Source organism: Phaenicophaeus curvirostris, chromosome 19 (genome assembly GCF_032191515.1).
Source record: "Phaenicophaeus curvirostris isolate KB17595 chromosome 19, BPBGC_Pcur_1.0, whole genome shotgun sequence".
NCBI classification, from domain to species: Eukaryota; Metazoa; Chordata; class Aves; order Cuculiformes; family Cuculidae; genus Phaenicophaeus; species Phaenicophaeus curvirostris.
This window is the reverse complement of record NC_091410.1, coordinates 7,245,434-7,265,565: the sequence shown is the minus strand read 5'-3', so window position 1 is coordinate 7,265,565 and position 20,132 is coordinate 7,245,434. Positions and strand designations below refer to the sequence as shown.

General features: G+C 47.2%; 1 protein-coding gene across 5 annotated transcripts; it reads right to left on the bottom strand.

Moving 5' to 3' along the window:
- LOC138728911 (urotensin-2 receptor-like) lies at nt 1-15,874 on the bottom strand. 5 transcript variants are annotated; one of them, XM_069872621.1, is made up of 3 exons: nt 14,734-15,874; nt 14,191-14,277; nt 13,037-14,071 (listed from the first exon to the last, which is right to left on the bottom strand). In XM_069872621.1, exon 1 carries the CDS (start codon nt 15,862-15,864, stop codon nt 14,785-14,787), a length of 1,080 nt encoding a protein of 359 aa, XP_069728722.1. In that variant the 5' UTR covers nt 15,865-15,874; the 3' UTR covers nt 13,037-14,071; nt 14,191-14,277; nt 14,734-14,784. The 5 variants fall into 5 exon arrangements, with proteins under 5 accessions (XP_069728724.1, XP_069728722.1, XP_069728721.1 ...); XM_069872620.1 differs by having other exon boundaries at nt 14,191-14,226; XM_069872623.1 differs by lacking the exons at nt 13,037-14,071; nt 14,191-14,277 and adding an exon at nt 1-236.
- Between the last annotated feature and the right edge of the window lie 4,258 nt (nt 15,875-20,132).

The window sequence follows — 20,132 nt, the reverse complement described above, 5'->3', positions numbered from 1 at the left end:
CTTCCTCAATATCATGTACCTAAGCTGTTTATCCTGTCCATGTTCTGTTTGAATTAATAGTGAATGCTGAGTATGCTAAAATAAATTAATTCACACTGCATCCTTCTATTTAAAAAATAATCAATTAAGCTTTCTTCTGCATGTATCTTGTGTATCAACTGGGGCTTTTTTAGTTGATGGTGTCTTCCATGTACAGCATCTATCGTACCTTCTCTGGAACTGGGCAGAATTTAGACCTGTAAATAAGAAGCAATCCAAGAAGAAATAAGGACTCAATTCATAAATACACAGAGCATACAGAAATTTTCCCCTTGGAAAGAAAAGGAAATGGTTTGGAAATTTTGGGGTATTTGGAACCAGAAGAAAGGACAAAGCTGATTCATTTCATAATCCTTTCGTTGAGGTGCAGTGGATGTGCACCTGCTCTTCAGTGCTCTCCTCTGAGGTTCTACTCTCCTTTTTCATGCTTGCACGATATCTGGAGATCCAGTCCTCTCCCTGCTCACTTTCCCTTTCCAGATGTACACGTGCTGTTGGAGATCCTCTTCCATTCAGACCAAATGCAGGCAGGAAGAATCTTTGTTTCTCTGCCTCAGCACAGGCACCAAATAAACGTGTCTTTCTCTTGAAGGATATTCTCTCAAAGAGCTCAGGGGATGATGAAGGCACTCACTCATGTTACATTTATTAGTACCAAGAGTCTTAAAGTCTTCTGTCTTCACAGCTGACTGCCAGCTAACTTTGAGTCTTGCTATTTTCACCTCAACAACTGGAATTTCAGACCTCTTAATCTTGTTTTCTAAATGCTTTTAGCACCTCCAGATGGCTTGTGAGTCAGTGAATTCCAGCATGCTGCAGAAATTATCACTTTCAATACAAGTTAAGTACGTTTTGACTCAATAGGTAAGACTTTTGTCCAGGCTTTGGAGCAGACCATTAAAGCCTGTCCTCTTCCTCATCCTTCTGCTTAAATTAAATATTTCAGCCATAAAGCATGCCCGGATGGGCAGTGATCAAAAGCTTTTCTTTAGCTGCATTGTACAGGGAGATACTTTTGATACGTTCAGGTCTAAATTAATTATCCTGTGCTCTCATCAGGACGGCTTTGTGACTTGCAGGGTCCTGAGCTGGGGAGCAGAGAAGCTGTTTGACAGCAGCTGTGCTCTTCATCTCACTCCTCTGGAGTGGGAGGTGTAACAGTACAGTTCTAAGGGCTTAAATATTAAAGTTACAAACATGCCAAGGGTCATAAGGAACAGTAATCTCCTCTTATTAGACCATTTGGCAGAACTGGAAAAAAAACAAACCAGAAAGCTTTGAGCCTTAAAGTTTTGTTTTTAATGAATGAAATGGAGCGAATGAGTAAGTGGATCAAATAACTTAAGAAGTCAATGTCATTGTTTTCCTCCGCTGAACAGGGTTATTGAACCTTAGTTTTCTTTCCTTCCAGTTGTGGACAGATGTGCAGCAAGGAAGAAGCCTTGGCTTGGTTATTAACCTGCAGTCACCACTTGCTCTAGATACCCAAGTGCTGATGAGGACTTACTTGTAATGTGGAGAAGAAAAATGTGGGAGCAGGACTAGGACACTGCAAAAATATTTTTAAATGAGTAAGATTTTAGTTCTCTAATAGTGATGGCGTGCTTGGTGAATGCATTCTGAACGGTCCAGCTGCCCTGAAAGGTGAGAACAGCAGGTGTACATCTAAGGCAGCTTTATCCACGGAGCATGCCAGGGGTTCAGGTTCGCATCGCTGTGATGAGTAAAATCTGTCTCTGAATTAGCTGCCTTGAAATTGAGAGATAAAATTTTGTGGGGAAGAATGCAGATGTGGAAAAAATGCTTGACTTAATGAGCCTATCTAATCTCATTTTCCTTCAACAGTACAAGCCTGACCATAAATATTAAAGTAAGTTCTTTTTAGAGAGAATAGCCAAGAATGCTGCCTAACCACATAAGGATTTACCATTCCTAAACAGCTAAAAAGCTGAAGCTATTCTGAAATATGAAAACTCCATAAACCTGAGCATTTTGCAACAATTGTATTGTGGCTAAAAGCCAACCTCTGTATTTGGGCACAGGCTTAAAGCAGCCCTCAGGAGGAATTTTTCTAAGTGACTCAGGTGAAGATTGCTACTCCTCTGTATTTCTGCAAAATAAGTTTGAGTGTTGTTCTGGTACCTGAATTAACAGCCCTGGCTTTTCTAGCCTTAATCCTCCTTACAGACTGTTCCTGTTTGGGTCTGATAGCAGGAGAAGGTTTCTGCTGGGGTAGTGCTGCCAGCCCACAGGCACGTCCTGTACTCCGTGGTAGCTCCCCAGCAGCAAGGGTGACCGCTCAGCTGCAGGTTTCTCCTTTTGGAGGACACTTATTTTCAACAACGGAGATGGTGTTTATCCTCGGGGCTAGGTCTCTGTCAACCTGTCCAGTTTGTTAAGAGGCAGTAAAACTGATGCTTACAAGAATTCTGATTGCACACACTCCCACAGAGGAAGCCCAGAAAGCCCTTGTGTCCCTTGGCCACAAACACCAAAAACCCACCCCTAAATCAACAGAATATTTAAAATCAACTAGATTCCTACCAGGAGCTTTCTCATCCCCTCAGCAGCCCAGACTCAGCATGGACAAGGTCCACTAATTTGGAGCAGTTTGGCAAAACATTCAGTTAAGGACCCAGTGGAGCCCTCGACTGCTTATCATTGCAGATCATTTGTTCTGCCTCTTTGAGAGTTACAACCCTTGACAGGTTTGGATTGCATTTCATTCAACAATTTTGTAATCACGAGTAACTGCAGAAATGACGTGGCTTTATGCTGCTGCAAGAAGGCTGTCAAAGTTGTCAGGTTTTAAGTTCAACCTACTTTGATGGCTCTTCTGTTTTGCAGAATTTGCCTTGCAGAGTTTGCTCTGAAAAAAACTGTTTAAAAATTATTTTCCTTTTTTTTTTTTGCAGCATTTAAAGTAAGCAGAACACAAGAAGTTCATGGAGGCCTTTGTTAAAGACTGGTTTGTCTCCAGACATACAAGATCTGGCTTATTCCCTCATCTTCTCCCTAACATAAAAAATGAGTTGACTTCATTTTGAAGTGTACTGTTAAAGGTAAGGTTCAGTTTGGACACTTCCTTCTCTTCAATTTGTGTATCCTCTGAGTGATAGACTTGCTTCCTAAGACTTAAATTATCAAAAACCTCAAACAGAAGAAACACATGCCCAGGAACTTTTACTTTAGCAACAACAGAAAATGACAAGGGCGTAGAAGCTTTTCTTTTGATTGCTCTCAATGAGCTCTATTAAATGCTTGCACTTTGCTACTCTGTCTGTAACATCATTTTTTTTTCATTGGAGGCATATTTGGTCACTAAAGCTCCAGAAAGCTCTTAATGCTCATGAGGCCAAATGTGGGAGGGTTGGAGCTAGTAGGGAATCAGGAGCAAACCCACAACACTCTAAGGCAAAGAACAAGTGCCATCTCGATGACTGATGTCAAAGACTAGAGGAAAAGTGTTCCTGCTTTCCCTGGCAGTGCAGGTAAGCAAAGGTTTTCAAATCCATGAAGGGCTAAATTTAGCAGTGATTAAACGAGCTCTTAATTGACCAAATATTCCCCCTGCTTGCCTTTCCAAATTATTCAATAACTGAACAATTATAATGAGCTCAGTGAGTAATTACTATCCATTCCAGTTCCTGCCCTCACCACCAGCAGCCTTCAAAACCACCAGCTGTTAATGTGCCGGGAAATGAAACCCATGAAGTGTGAGTCAAGTAATTGAAAACTGAACAGAAAAAAAAACCCCAGAGGTTCAGAGGCAACGTAAGGAAACCTTCTCCCCCATGCAGTCCTGCAGTGTGTAGTCCCTCTAAGACTGAGGATCCAGCATCAAAGTTATTAGTGTGGATTGAAGTAGCAATACTGTGTTTTCATGGGTGCTCTGGCAAAGGTACAACGATGCTTGAAGTTTATTCTGCCTCACAGGGCTTTAGAAAGCCTCCCTGGGGGCTAATGTGCATCTCTAGAGAGGGAAGCCATGGCCCTACTCACTGATCAGAAAGAAGAAAACAGAAGGTAAAGCCCCACTCTTCTGAGAACACAAGTCTTGCAGATATTTGTAGTTGCAGCGGGATGAAAGTTGTTGGATTGTGGATTCAGCCATTTACTGGGCTGAGCAATATGTTAAACTAGAACAATCTCAAGGTCCTTGAAGCTTTTCACCCATAATTTTTAAAACCAATCTGAAGGTGTCGTTTTACAAGCCCTTTTTTCCATGGCTCATCAGTTGTATTGGTTTAGCTGCCTAGGGGTGGACAGTGAAGCTGATCGTGACAAGAAATAATTATTTTTGGCTTGATTGGACCCCACCCAACACTATAAAGAAAAATAACTTAATCCTTTAAAACCATAAGGCTGCAAAGCTGATGTTCCAGCCTAAATGAGGGGACAGAGGAAACCGAAGCTGAGGTAACAGGAAAGGAAAACCCTTTCAAATTATGCTCCTGGCTATGTAGATGTAACTTCTCTAATATAGTTGGATTTGCTTATATCAATTGCACTTGCAGAAACATGCCTGCTTTCTGATTACGCTGAGGGAATCAATACGCTTCTGCCTTCTCTGCGGGCAACCTGAAATGACACATTTGATATTCAAGAGGTGTGAAATTCTCCCAAAGCCTTGACACTCTCACTGGGGTGTTAGAGTGTGAGGAGTGGTGTTTTAGCTCTGGAGCAAAGCAAAGGTGGAAGCAGAGTCCCTGGGAGAGGCTGTAACTTGGTGCTGAGAAGGAAACGGTGCACAAAGAAAGGGCAGAACATGCAGAGACAGGAAAAAAAAGGGTAAGATTAAAATAAGAACACCAAAGACAGCAACACGCTAAAGGCAAGCACATATTTCTGTGGCACAAATAAGCTAAATGTTTGATTTGTGATCTTTCCGTAAAAGCTCTTTTCAAAGCGGACAGGAGATTTGTCTGTGGAGAGTGATGAGAAAGCACAGTCATTAGGCAGGTCCTGCGATGAAGTCTGTATTTAAACGTAGAGCCTCCACAGCCGGAGGCTGAAACGCATGCCTCGGAACTCTTGGAGACAAACGTTTACTGAAGAAGGTGACAGAAGACAAAAATGCCTATTGAGATGATGCTTTAATAGGGTTTTTTTGAGATCTAAGCTAATGTGCTCATGCTGGCAAGCTTTTCTGCTTCTTTTTATGCCCTGACACTCTCAGAGCAGCAGACATCCCACTAGTGCTGCCCCACACTGTCTCTGTAGTTTGGAACCCTGCTCTGTGAGGGCTTACTGCTCATAGCAGAGTTTAGAGGCTCCTGTACTGGGTTTGCTTGCGAGCATAGTAAATAGGACAAGAAGAGAGGAGGACTTGCAAGGGACATAGATGTGTCTCGAGGTGGGGATGTGGCTGTCAGATCAGATGCTGGTTCTGCACAGAGATCCTGACAAGAGGTGAGATTCCAAGAAGCCTCAAGTTTCCAGCAGCTGCCTGGGCATGTGCTCTCCTCTGCAGCTCCTCAGGGTGCCCATCTCTTCCTTGTCCTACTTCCGTGCCAGGTGTAAAGCCTTGTGACTGGAGGCAGCATGATGCTGATGCAGGATTGTCTTCCTAAGCCTTCTCTCAGCCTACAGGAATTCCTCTGTGATCTCATTAAGATGAGCGAGTAATTCCGTGTGACACGTGAACTTTTGCATCCGGCAGGTAGTGTTGTTGCCTAAGCCCTTCTCCCCACACCTGAGACCCTCTCGTCCCTGTTTCCCTGAGCCCCCATCCTGGGCTGTGAACAAGAGGACCCAAGTTAAGGGGAACACAAGCAGTTTCCCAAGGCTGTGAAGTTTTAAAGGTTTTTTTCTTGTCTTTTATTCGGTTAAACCCAAGTCTTCTTACAGTTTGTTTTTTTTTTTCTTTTTAATAACAATGATAGATACTGAATATCCAGGGCACACAATGCCTGGTAAAGAAAATATTAACTTATGATGGATGGAGGTAAGAGATCAAGCGATGCTCCAGCTCTGTCCCCAGTGGTCCATCCCCGTCCATTGATACTGGATCTGACAGGAGCTTTCCCCTTAACCTGGGGTACCAGAGGCTGTGCACCTTCATCATCCTGTCTACAAGAAGCTGCTGAAAGGTAGCACTTTGATGTTTGAGAGATATTTGCCATAATAAATTTGCCTTTGTATTAAAGCAAACAAATGCAAACAGTCAAGCAAAGTTACTTGCTTGCTATTTCCCCAGCTTCCGTTGTTGGGAATTCCTGGTGCTGTGCCTCAGGCAGGTGGAAGTTCCTCGACAGATTTAATCGTTCTAAAAAACATACCAACAGAATGACAGGTGAGCTCTTTTGTGTTTAGCAACTAGTGATGAACATTGGGTGATTCTTTCTATTCAGCCTCTTCTGCACCAAGATCCTGCCAGGAGCCACGCGTGGGCTCTGCCTGGGAAGAATGCCCTGCCTTTACCTCTTCTGACCCCAGCATTCCCAACCCGTAATGTGGGGAAGAAGAGGCTCCCAGGAGGTAAAGAATGATTTTCCTTCCCTGCTGTGTTGTTTCTTACGTGAGGGGGCTTTAGAAATGCTATTGATGCACTGAAATTAAGATGTTTCTATCAGGAGACTCATTTCAGCCACATTCCCAGCAAAGCCAGCTGAGAATAGCTGCCATTAATCAAAGCTATTAATAGATAACCTCAATCCTAAGTTATCTCCAAAAGGAAATCTTTTCCCTACTGTAGATAGCACCTTTTGGATAAGAGAACTCTTCTTAATGCACCACAGGATACCCTTGGCCTTCTTGGCCTTCTACCTGAAAGGAGGTTGTAGAGAGGAGGGTGCTGGCCTCTTCTTCCAAGTGGCAGGGGACAGGACAAGAGGGAATGGCCTCAAGCTCCGCCAGGGGAGGTTTAGGCTAGACGTTAGGAAAAAATTCTTTACAGAAAGGGTCATTGGGCACTGGAACAGGCTGCCCAGGGAGGGGGTTGAGTCACCTTCCCTGGAGGTGTTTAAGGGATGGGTGGATGAGGTGCTGAGGGATATGGTTTAGTGTTTGATAGGAATGGTTGGACTCAATGATCCGGTGGGTCTCTTCCAACCTGGTTATTCTGTGATTCAGTGATTGGCCACCAGGGCACGTTGCTGGCTCATGGTTAACTTGTCCACCAGCAGTCCTAGGTCCTTCTCCACAGACCTTCTTTCCAGCAGGTCAGCCCCTCACCTGTACTGGTGCAGGAGGTTGTTCCTCCTGAGGTGCAGGTCTCTGCATTTGCCATTGTTGAACTTCATGAGGTTCCTCTCTACCCAGCTCTCCAGCCTGTCCAGGTCTTGCTGACTGGCAGCACCTTCTAGCGTATCAGCTGCTCCTCACAGTTTGCGTCATCAGGAAACTTGCTGAGGGTGCACTCTGTGTCCTCATCCAGGTCATTGATGATGCTGAACAAGACTGGGCCCAGTACCGACCCGTGGAGAACACCACTGGCCACAGGGTTTCAACAAGATGCTGTGCAGCTGATCGCAACCCCCTGAGCTCTGCCATCCAGTGAGTTCTCCACCTCACTGTCCGCTCCAAGCCGCGCTCCCTACTCTTCCCTAGGAAGATGTTATGGAGACGGTGCCTGGCTGACCTTGAGGTAAGCACATCCACTGCTTTCCCCTCAGCTACCCAGCTAGTCGTGCCTTCAGAGAAGGCGATCAGATTGGTCAAGCATGATGTGAAGGAAGAGAAATAAATGCACTTGAGTGGGCTCAGATAACCGCTGCTCCTGCGAGGCACGGGGCATGTCATTCTGCTTTCAAAATGCAGTGGCCAGAGGTAACGAGGGCTCCAGCTGATTTAATAATAAGAAGATATTCCCTTCTACAGCATTAAATGAAAGAAAAAGTATCTGGTATAAAGAAAAAAGCAAAAACTCAATTTAAATCAGCAGGGTTACTGGGTTTTTGAGTACTGTAATGCTGAGAGCTGGCTGTCAGGTCATGCTTCCCAAAGGGAGGATGCTGCGGGAGCTCAGTATAGGAGGTGGTACTGTCTACTGCCATGGTCTGGTGGGACCAACATGTCCCTGAAGGTTTGGATGTCCCCTCTCTGTGTGTGCCTCTCTTCTTTTAGCATTAGGAATGGTTGGACTCAATGATCCAATGGGTCTTTTCCAACCTGGTGGTTCTATGATTCTATGATTAGTCTGTGACAGTGAATTTACTTTTTCTATCCTTCCATATTTTGGAAAGGTAAGCTCAATGTAGGCTGAGAAGCAATTGCTACACGCTGCCTTTTCCTGGGAGGCTTCTTGCAAGAGCCATCCTTGTGGTTCTCAAATGTCAAGCTGGTATTTTAAACAACTAAAAGGTGTAGAAATGTTGTGAATTTGATGGAAGTCCCCAGTGAGGTTTGCAGGAGGGCATATATGAAGCCAGAACTGTCTCCAAAAAGGCTGTGTTTATGGACACACCACATTTAGCTTCAGGAATCTCTCTTGCTTTGTTTGGATGAAATGATGTTTGGTTTTAGTTAAGAATTCAGGAGCTGAATTCAAGATCCTAACGGGAATACGCAAGGAAAGGCAAATGACATCTCGGAGACGCTGGCCTAAACAAGCTGAAACAAACTTAGCAGACTTCACTTCTCCAGCATTAGCATTGCTTTGGCTTTAGAACTGTATTCTCTGACAAGCATGGCTAATGTTGCTGGATAGTTTGGTTTTGCACAAACCGATTAACTAATTGCCCTTCAGGTATCTTGATGGAGGGGTTTGGGTGGGTTCTTCTGTGAGAAGTTCAGTCTTCTCTAACAAATTCAGTGAATGCTTCTTAACTCTTCACCATGTTGCTCATTGCACTGTATTCTCAGTGTTTACAATAATGTTTAATTTAAATTAAAATTTAAATTATAAACGGAGAGAACAGAGAAGTAGAGCCCAAATGCCAGAAGAATTCTTCAGGATTCATTTCTCCCTTTCCTCTTTTAATTGTCCCTTTCTTGGCTGGGGAAAAAAGGGAAAATACAGAAGCAATGTTGCTTTGGTATATCCCTTTGGGAACCTTTTCTTTGGGGAAAGGGAGCCTCTAGTTGGGACTGCAGACCCCAAAGCTCAGTTTTGACCGTTCGAAACCTGCTAGGATGCAGTTAATCTTGCTCAAAGGTGATACATGATCATTAGAGAAACAATGTCTGTTAAGAAAGATGGATTCCTGAGCAGAAATGTTAATAATTTTAAATAACTTAATGTTTGTTCCGTTTTGGTTTTAATATGCCTCAATAATGTCTTTCAATGCTGGGTGTCTGACAGGAGCTTGGTGCATCCTAAAGGTTTGGCTGAGTGAACCCTCAGCGAGCTCCTCCATCTGCTTTCACAAAACTCAACCTGGGTCATCCAAAACCCCGGATACTTTGCTCCCAACTGATGTGTCCTTTCTCTCCGCTGTGTTTTACATACATTCCCAAACAAGGGCAGAAAACTTTGTATAACAATAATAACAATAACTTTAAAGGGTACTTATGTCCTGTGAAGCTGCTGTTACAGTTTTGAGAACAGAGCAATATATTTCTTATAAGCCACAGCAATTAACTCCCTGTCTATCCAACTTCCAAGAAAAATTTGGTAGTAACAGTAACAACCAACATTACAAGGCAAAAAAAAACCCCAGCTGGGATAAACTGTAGTTAGTCACTGGCTCTGGGTGTTTCTGTGGGTGCTGGAAGTAAGGATGCTGTGCAAAATTGCAGGAATAAAGGTAGTCTGGGTTCAGCGTAGAAAGAAATGTGGGAGAGGAAAGTTAGCACTTGGAAGGAGGATTTCTTTTCACAACAGGCTTTTCTTGTTTAGAAGTTGTAGTATCTTTACTTTAAAGTATACTTGAAAGACATTAAATGCTATCATATAGTCAGGTTGTGCCCTGATTGTGTGAAACTGCTATAAAACATATAAATATATAAAGCCTAAAATTAAAAAGCGCATTTTCTTTCCGAGGCCTCAGGATGAAAGATTGCTGCAGCCACCAGAGGGACTCAGAAATACGAAGGTGAGAGCCGAGTGTTCCTGAAACAGCCAAACTTCCCAGTGAAGATCTCTGACTTTTTGGGGCTGCCTTCAGGGTTTCTCAGGTGCTGCATTATCCGCTCCTGTGGTTTGAGGGCTGAGCTCACATTTGAGGTTTATGCTCTTTCTCCTTTCATCTTGCTGATGGGGAATGGATTATGAACTTAGTCATCAGCCTGTTCTCCTGGCTTAACGCAACTGGGCAGCAAGCCATGCATTTGGTACTGTGCAAGGTACAAAGCACTCATAAAATCACCTCTATTGCGCTGGCTTCACAGGTATTCAATCACACACTAAGCACCAAAAATGACTGCTAAAATAGGGATTAAAACATTAATGACTTGCTTGCACTGATGATTAAATTGTGATGTGGGGCTTTTGAGCATTTATTGCAAATTTGGTTGAGAAAAGTGGGGAGGAAAATGGTAAAACAATGTGTGATTGAAGGTGAAGCCTGCAAAAATTCAGTCAGGTTCAGGTTCAGCTGTGTCTGCTGAGAACCATTCTGACTTGTCCCATAAAGGACTGGCATTTTCTGTATTCAAGTGAAAGTGGAAAATTTGCCATTGCCACAGCAGATGCTACCTAAGATTAAAGGAAGGAGAGAGCACTCAGGATGGAACTGCATTTCTTTACAGTCTGGGTTGCTTATTCTGTTTTTTGTGTGTCATAAAGCCCTGTACCCTAAGGGGCGTTTGAAGAGTTTTTTTAGTGATTAAACTATTCTCCTTCTTGTAAAGCATGTATGGAATTTTGCAGTGACAACCACTGACCCAGCAAGAAAAATGCTGCTCCCTTTCCTAAAGTTACTGTTTCCCATTTTGCTGTGTTGCTAAACCTGCAGCAAAATGTCATTTATAATTAACAAAAACCACATTAAAACGCACAGGATTACAGTGATTTGGGTATGATAAATGCTCCCAGGGTACATAGTGCTTGCCTTCTTGGAATGTAGGAGAATAGCCAAAGTACAATTGTTTCCAAGGAAATCACCACATTTCACTCCGTTACAGCTCGACTGACTTTCCTGTTGTTCCTTCAGCCCCGTCCTGAGATGCTTCAGATTTACCAGCAGTGACAAGATAACCAGAGTTTGCAAAGTCTTATCATCCAGATTCTGGTTCAGTGCACCTCAATTTTCATACGCTTTCGTAACCTCTGTGGTTATGGAATCAAGAGGTGTTTTTATTCTCATGGATTTGGGAGTCCTGACTCATTCTTTTTAGTGCTGAGGACAGGTAATACCTCTCAGTCACACAGAAAACAGCCTGAGCTGCTCTACAACAGTTTTGTGTGGCCTGCACAGAGGGAGATGCACTTATGAATACTGAGATCCTACCAACCCAAACCAGCACCCTCCCCAAAATAGCCGGGGTCACAGGCAAAGCTACCCTTTCCGGGTAATTTAAAGGATGTGTCAACCCCAGAGAGGCCTCTATGCTATAGACAGGCAGCAGCAATCACCTTCCAAAGCTAATGATTGGATTCATTTGTTTTGTTGCTCAAGGAAGATACATGAAATCTGCCTCCAAACCATGAGCACACCCAGAAGAGTCAAGGCTTGCCCAATTACAGACACAATGAAGTCAGTTAAAACATCTGCTCTTGCAGTTTATTTACAAAGTGGGTCAAACCTACTGACTTTTGGCAGTTTAACTGGTCTGATGGGACAATAAGAGGGATGTTGTTTATATAATTTGTCTTTTAAATTGAGCTCTGTTCCCCAGGAGTCCAAAAGGCTCCTGAGGAGTCGTGTTTGCAAGGTCTGCACCGTGTCACGCTTGCTGTGCTGCTGACGAGCTGTCATTCATCACACACAGCAGCATCTTCTGATTGTCGGCCAGTTTTGTGTGTTAAACAGGCTCTTCTCTGCTCCAATGACATGCTTTGTAGGTGCCATCAAATTTACTGGTTCCATCACTAGAGTAACCTTGTATGAGTTTATCTGAGGCTGATGGGAGAGATGAGAGCGCTGGGATGGGACCAGGCTGAAGCACACATTGGTTGAAAAATCTGGTGAGTGACAAATACCCAACCTTTTGCTTTTCATCTAGATTCTCCTCCATCAACCCTTTGATATTTGATGCTTTGCCAATGTGACACAGAAAGCACATCCCCTGTGCACTGTTCGTGATGCTCAGCGAAGTAGCAGAATCCCTTTTGGTGGCTGATGGGCCACCTTGGGAAGCGTACCCCAAATCAAACCCTTCTGTTTGCTATCCCCACATTAGTTTACAAGTGTAGATCTTGTTTGCTCTCCATTTGCATCCTTTGTTTTCTAGGCATGACTCCTTTTCAGCTTCCTCTTCTTGTTAATAACTATGTTTTTAGAATATTTGGCTTCAGATGTTTTAATGTAGTTTTTTTTAAGAAAGAAAGTGTATTACCTAATACTCTTTTTGACACCTATACAGCTCTTCCATCATCTGTTATTTCATACACGGTAATCATCCATCCTAGAGCAGCCTTGTGACACTGTGGTGGGTATGTGGCCTTCTAAGGCCCTTCTCCTCAGGCCAATCAATGGAAATTAAGACACATCAGGACAGTGTCAGGTCATGATCCGAATCTGCATCAGTTTTTCTTTCTACAGGCATAAGTAAATACTATTTTTTTCCTCAGAGGTGGGGAAAGGGCAAGTGCAACGCCAGGAAGGGACGCAGCCATGCTGGGCTCTGCCAGGCTGGATGTCCAGCTGCACAGTTACACTCCCTGAGAACGGGACAGCACAGCACACCTCACAGATGACACTACAGTCCAGCCTTTCCACACTGTCTTTTGAATTAAGACTTATCATCTTTGTTATTCTTATATAGCAGTGACTTCCAGCCTCAGAAATGGGAAGCAAAGGAAAACTAACAATGGCTTCAGAATTAATAATTAAAAAATTAATTAGTTCCTGAAAAGTTGTTCGTAAAACCTGCCAAAGCCCGCTCTCCCTGCCAAATTCCCAACGTGAACCATGTGTCAGTCTCCACGTTTCATAAGGAAGTGGGCACTGTTAGGTGTATTTACACTGCCCCGCGTGGCAGTCTACACAATAATGGAACATGACAAACTGGTCACCAGTGTTTTGAAGACACTCCCATGTTTAAAAGGAATACAAGAAATTCTAAGGTGAGTTACCTATTTTCCCCTCCCTGAAAACCACCCTAACAACTGTATCTGTAAGAAGAATGCCTGAGTCCCAGCACAGGAACGTGCTTCCCTGGTTTTCATCCAACGTGTGCCCTGAGGGGTTTATTTTTCTGTGCTTAGTTCAGTGCATAAAATCCAGCGTGTTGCTGTGCTGTGTTCTCTGCTCCCAGTCCTTGGCTGTGGTGTCAGGACTTTGTGTCTCTGCTTTAGCACAAATGTACCCTAAAGTTTGGCGTGCACCACCAGAAGATCACCCAAGGACACAGGAACCTGGTAACGCTCACAGGGCTGCAGCGGGACTCCTCGGGCAGAGGGGGGTTGGAGTACACTGTATGATAATGGAAATGACTGTTCCTTAAGCAACTGCCAGCTGTTTCAGAGGTCCCTGGGCATCACTAGCTGATGACAAGTGTTTATGCGACTCGTACCATGCTTTGCTTATCCCCAGAGCAGGGAAAGAGGAATGTTGAGCCCAACTTCATCTCCATATACATGAGCTCTTCAGAGAAGAGCTGGGTACGGCAGCCTCTCCCCTGGTAAATACACTCCCCCCTGAGCTGGGTGAAGAGACCGTGCCAGGGGAAGCCTGATCATAGCCCACTTTTTAATGAACATTTATTTTATAAACCGAATTTTTACAATTGTTTAGATGCTTACAGACAGCTTTAGTACCTGTGGCGAAGGTTTGCTATGAGACACAAAGTGGGGGAAAATGAGCAGAATACCTTGAGGCAGAATACTTTTGATGAAATGTCATGAATAAATTTATCCCTTTTATGATGAGTCTCATGACACAGGATTCAATCACTTTTCTTAAAGTCTCAAATCTTTGAGTGGCAGGATTTTAAGGTATTTTTCTTTCTTCCCCAGGTAAATATTCAGTTTTCCAAGCCCTGTTGACTGTTGAGAAAGGGACCAACTTTAAAAAACCACCAGTGGCAAATTCAAACAATCCTAGGTAGAAACCTAAAAAAATTACAAGTTTTTTTTAGGTAATCCTGTGGTTCCTGACAGCTTACCTTGTGGTTTTTGAATGCTTGGAGTTTGAAGTGCTGCTGCAATGAATTTTAAAACAGAGACTTTCAGCTTGATGAAAGTGCAGTGCACTCTAATGTAATAGGAAATGGGAAAAGGGGCTTAAAGGTCCCTTTACACACTTTACAAACAGACAGCGGTACTATGTAAGGCAAACCTAAGGCTTGCAGTGAAATTAAGCAATACCAGGCCACTTCCAGCCTTGAGCGGATCTGACCCAGCTGTAGCCTGAGGACAGCACTAAGAAACCACACAGGAGAAACGGTGCAGAGACGGAGCAAAACCCAGCAAAGTGTGAAAAGAGTTTGCGCAGAACTGAACAAAGTATTCACTTCATCTTCTGCACCCAAAACCCAGAAGGACTTGTCCTGGCTGGCTGCTGGCAGGACTCCCCTGACAGCCCTAAGACGGAAATTCAAGTGCATCTCACGGTACTTGAGTTCACGCAACTTCTTGCCCCTAATTACAGCGACCTCCAGAAATGAGTTTTTAGGACACTGCGGGGCTAAGGGGTTCCCAAGCCCTACCTTGGCCAGATGCTCTGCTGGTCCTGGTGCCTCCGGAGCGCCTCCTCGTCCTCACTTGTCCTTCAGCGTGGCCATGCCCAGCGCCTCCGAGCTGTAGTCGTACTGGTTGCTGGAGGACATGGACCGTCCCCAGGAGCACTGCAGGTTGGAGCCTCTCTTGCGAAAGGAAGATGTGAACCTGTAGAAGTTGCGGTGCCTGTTGCGCAGGTATTCCCGGTAGTTTTTGGTGAGCAGGGTGTAGAGGAAAGGGTTGATGCAGCTGTTGCTGTAGGTCAGGCAGGTCACCAGGTAGTTAATGCACTTCTGGGTTTGGGTGGTGAGCTGCAGGGAGCTGCTGTAGAGTCGCACCAGCTGCCAGATCCAAAAGGGCAGGAAGCAGGCCCAGAAGACCAGCACGATGCTGAAAATCATGATGAGGACCTTCTGCCGGGGGGATCTCTTGCTCTTCTCCTTGTGGGGGGGATTCCTCTGGGACTCCAGGTAGGTCCTGGCCAGGCGCGTGTAGAGGAAGCCGATGATGATCCCCGGGGCCATGATGCTGGTGCTGAAAAGCACCGTCAGGTAGGTCCGGTAGGCGTCCACGCTCCAGGTGGGCGCGCACATCCTCTTCACCTTGCCCTCCGCCTTGCCCCCCTCGGTCAGCGTGACCATCAGCATCATGGGCAAGGTCAGGAGCAGCGACACCGACCAGACGGCCCCGGCCGTCGCCTTGCGGTACCCACGCGAGCGTTTCAGGGTGTCCAAGGGCCGGGTGACGGCCAGGTACCGCTCGGTGCACATGAGGGTGAGGGTGAAGATGCTGGCGTGCATGGTGAGCAGGTCCAAGCTGAGCAGGATGCGGCACCCCAGGTCCCCGAAGTACCAGTCCTGGGCCAGGTAGGTGCAGACGATGAAGGGGATGGTGGAGAGGTAGAGCAGGTCGGCCAGGGCCAGGCTGACGATGGAGCTGTACATGGGGGCGGCGCAGCGCGCCGAGTGGCACATCACCACCAGCGTGTAAACGTTCCCGGCCACCCCGGCCACGTACATCACCGACAGCACCGTCCCGAAGGCCGAGGGGATGAGCAGGGGGCCCCCTCCGCCGCCCGACGACCCGTTCCCCCCCGCCGCCGCCGTCCCGTTCGGCTCCATGGGCGGCGGCGGCGGCGGCCCCGGCCCCGCTCCTCGCCCGCCGCTCCCGGTCCCGCTCCGCCCCCCGCGGGACGCAGGGCGGGCCCGGGGCTGCCCCGGGGGGAGGCGGGGGGGGGGGGGCAGGGCTGAGGGGGACCCCCCTCCCCGCTCCTTCCCGACCCCCCGGCTCCCAGAGGGATCCCCGCTTCCCTCCCGCCCCGACGGGCCTCTGAGGGGACCCTGCGGTTCGGCCCCGACGCGGCTCCCAGGCGGCCCCCCCCGCGCTTCCCTCACGCCCCGACGGAGCTCCGAAGGGTCCCCCCTCTTCCCCCCTTCCCTGCCGGGGCTCCGAAGGGTCCCTCCTCTTCCTCCCTTCCCCGACGGAGCTCCGAAGGGTCCCCCTTCTTCCCCCCTGCCCTGCCGGGGCTCCAAGGAGTACCCCCCCTCCCGCCTCACCGGCGCTACAAGGGGTCCCCCCCGCTTCCCTCCCGCCCCGACGGGGCTCCGAGGGGTCTCCCCTGCTTCCCTCCGGCCCCACCAAGTCTCCAAAGAGTCCACCCAGTTCCCTCCCGCCCTACGAGGTCCCCCCCCACCCCGGTTCTCCCCCTACCCCGCCGGGGCTGCGAGGCGGCCCTCCCGTCCCACCAGGTGTCCTGGCCGGGGCTCCAAGGAGACCCCCTGGCTTCCCTCCTGCCCCGCCGAGGTTCCAAGGATTCCCCCCCGGCTCCCCCTCACCCTACCGCGGCTGCGAGGGGTCCCACCCGCTTCCCTCCCTCACGGCTGGAGCTCCCAAGGCTCCCCCCGATTCCCTCCTGCCCCACGGGGGCTCCAAGGAACCAACACCCCCCCCCCCCCCCAGTTCCTTCCCGTCCCACCAGGTGTCCAAGGGGTCCCTCGCCGGGGCTTCAAGGAGACCCCCTGGCTTCCCTCCTGCCCCTCTGAAGCTCCAAGGCTCCTCTTCTCCTCCCTCCTGCCCTTCCGAAGCTCCAAGTCTCTCCTTCTCCTCCCTCCTGCCCCTGCGGGTCTCCCCTTCTCCTCCCTCTTGCCCCTCCAAGTCTCCCCTTCTCCTCCCTCCTGCCCCTCCAAGTCTCCCCTTCTCCTCCCTCCTGCTCCTCCAAGTCTCCCCTTCTCCTCCCTCCTGCCCCTCCAAGTCTCCCCTTCTCCTCCCTCCTGCTCCTCCAAGTCTCCCCTTCTCCTCCCTCCTGCTCCTCCAAGTCTCCCCTTCTCCTCCCTCCTGCCCCTCCAAGTCTCCCCTTCTCCTTCCTCCTGCCCCTCCAAGTCTCCCCTTCTCCTCCCTCCTGCTCCTCCAAGTCTCCCCTTCTCCTTCCTGCCCCTCCGGGTCTCCCCTTCTCCTCCCTCCTGCCCCTCTGGGTCTCCCCTTCTCCTCCCTCCTGCCCCTCTGGGTCTCCCCTTCTCCTTCCTCCTGCCCCTCCGAGGCTCCCCTTTCCTTTCCTCCCCCCTCGGGAGGGCAGCGGGGGTCCCCGAGCCGCGTGGAGGCTGCAGAGCTCCCGCAAAGCTCCCGCAGAGCTCCCGGCGCCGCCGCTGGGTTTGCTCTTGGGGCTCAAGGACGCGGGTCTTGGCTTCAAAATCCTCGGGGAAAGAGCTGTGGGCAGGAGGGAGAGCTGCGAGCTGCTCAGGGAGACGGCGCTTGGGTTACGGATGGATTTAGGGATGGGATTGGATGGAAGGGGATGCAAACCCGGGGCTGAAATAGCCTCTGATTTCACAGAAATAGCTTGGATGTTGAATTTTACTCTGAACAGCGCGGCGATGCTAGGGGAAGGTTTAAATCCGAGCCTCAGCGGCTGCTAATTCGCCTGAAGAGAGTGATGCTCGGAGTGCGTTGAGTGAGGTTTGCGGAGGCAACTTTTCCGAACGGTGAGGCAGGAAATATGGGGACAGTTGCAAAATCAATGACAGCCTCGCATTTCAATCTTCTTTTAGAGATGAGAGCAGCCCACAGTCGAAGGACAGCATTCCAGGGGTATGAGAGCCGTATCTCCTCAGCTCCCATTGATTTTTTAGCAGGAATTAGCTGGCTTTTATGCCTTCAGTCATTTCTGCTTGCATCCAGAGCGCTAAAATGACTGCTATGTATTTATTTGCTTGGTTTAATCCCCCCCTCAAAGTGCTTTTGTGCAAACTGTCATCTCGTTGTCTGTGACATGCTATGAAGTGGTGAAACTCTTGTTGGCTTGTAGAAGCAGGATTCAGCCCTATGAAAATATCGCGTGGAATACTCAGCTCTAATTTGCTGCAAAGTTAATATGCACACGTGTAACTCTGCTCTTCTACCCTACTGCTCATGAACGCGCGTATCGCTTTCCAAAGCTCTCCAAATGCTTAAAGCTACACTCAGGAAAGGAGCTGGTTCAATCAAAGCTGGTGGGGGAGAAGAATCTAAATTGAATTATTGTCAGGCAGGTTTTGCTTTATCAGATGCAGCTCTCGCCTTGCAAAGTTGAAATCCAGGCACTGAGATGGAGAGGTTTTTTTTTCTTCACTGGAAGTTGGGACTCCATCCCACGCCAGCGCCCTCAGCCGCCCTGCATTCCTCCGGGGCAGCTGGACCCAGCAGCTGGGAATGCAGGCGGATATTTTATCGGGGCCAAATCCTGCCTGCATGGCAGCGAAGGGGATTGACTGCCACGGGATCCGAGTGAGATCCGGGTTTGGCATCAATAGATCAACTCTGAAAATTAGGTTGCACGCAACTTTTGCAGTCCTGTCTCCTTTTTGTTTTGAAGCTGCTCTCTGCGCTGTTTCATTTTTTTTTGGCCAGGATAGAAGGCCAAAAGAGAGCAGAACAGATATTTTGTTCTCTGCCATGTCACCTGATTTGTTTTGGTGATCATATGAAATAAGTAGAGATAGGCAGAGTGATGCATTAAACACAGAAGTACTTAATCTGTTTAGTAAATACCCAATTTCAACTTCTTTTTTTATTCCTTCCAGTAGAAGAATATTTAATTGAGCAATGCTAAGCATTAGTGAGTCCGCGAGACACTTGTTTTCTTGAATGTGTAGGATACTTGAATGTATCCATGGGAACTTGCTCCTATTAAAATCTTAAAAAATAGTTTGCTGCCTGCAAACATTCTGCAGCAGAGCAAAGCCTGCTCTCCGAGCAAGAGGCACTTCTCCTCTATGATGCTCTGCTCTTCAAATGCTCCGAGCCTCTTCTGTACATCTAAAAAGAATTGACACAGCGCTTGATGCCTGGCAGAATCAGTTCTGGAGCGTAGGACCACTGTGATCAATCAGAAGTAGGAAGGGGATGACGCAGGAGTCTGAAATACTGATGTTTCCTGTTTGTACACAAAATATACATATTTTCAGCAGCGTGGGTGACAAGCTACCAGAAGAAGTGGCGAATTTTCCATTTCTCCAGATGTCTGAGTAAGGACTGCAAGTGCCTTTCTGGAAGTTGTATTTTAATCCAACAGAAATATGGAGCTCAGCGCAGAATTACTGTCAGAGTAAATCCTCGGGGACATACTGCACACAAAGCCAAGTCATCAAGGATCAAATTGTCTTTTATGAACCTCAAAATCAGTTAATCCTCATGTGGTTTTTTTTTCCTTATAATATCTAAAAAGTATTGGTATGAAAGTGATTAATAATGAACTTCATGTGCAAAACTTCCCCTCTAGAGGCATTTGTGCTAGTGCACAAAAACATACCCAGCCGGCTTAAATTATAGCTCCATTTGGCTCTTTATTGTCTGTTTCAAATAGAAATATTTTTCAGGTGCTTGGTGCCTAATTTTAGAATTTCCTAACAAAACTGTCTGCTTATTAGGAAGTGGATAATTGCAGTCTACATGATGAGGGCTGTTTGAGTAGCCACTATTTTATAACCCCCTTGGTTTACTCATGAATAGCTGGTGCTCCTTTGTGTGGTTTTGAAGGTCAGAGAATATGTGGTGGGCAGCTGAAAGGCATAGCCTTGGCAAATTGAAAGGCGGCTCTCATCGCTCCATTCAGCTTTGATGGGCTTCAAAACTAAGTGCTGGCCAGGTAAAAGGGAGGCAGGGAGTGTTTGGAAGCAGAAGCTCCCCATTAGGGACTGTCATGGTAAGCACTGTCCTGGTGGAATTTTATTGTTGAGAGTGATTTTTGAAGTTCAGGGAAGGGAATATGTGAAATGCTGCCTTTTCCTCCTTTTCAGCATCCATCACCTCTGAGTGTATGGATAAGCCAGCCTTTGGATGGGATTGCTTTTAATTGTACTAATTCTGTCTGGCCAGGCGAGCTCTGCTGTTCCTCTCAATGCCTTATGCCCCGTAA

What these genes read in the sequence shown, in the direction of transcription:
- LOC138728911 (XM_069872623.1), bottom strand. Translation starts at nt 15,864, where the DNA reads ATGGAGCCGAACGGGACGGCGGCGGCGGGGGGGAACGGGTCGTCGGGC.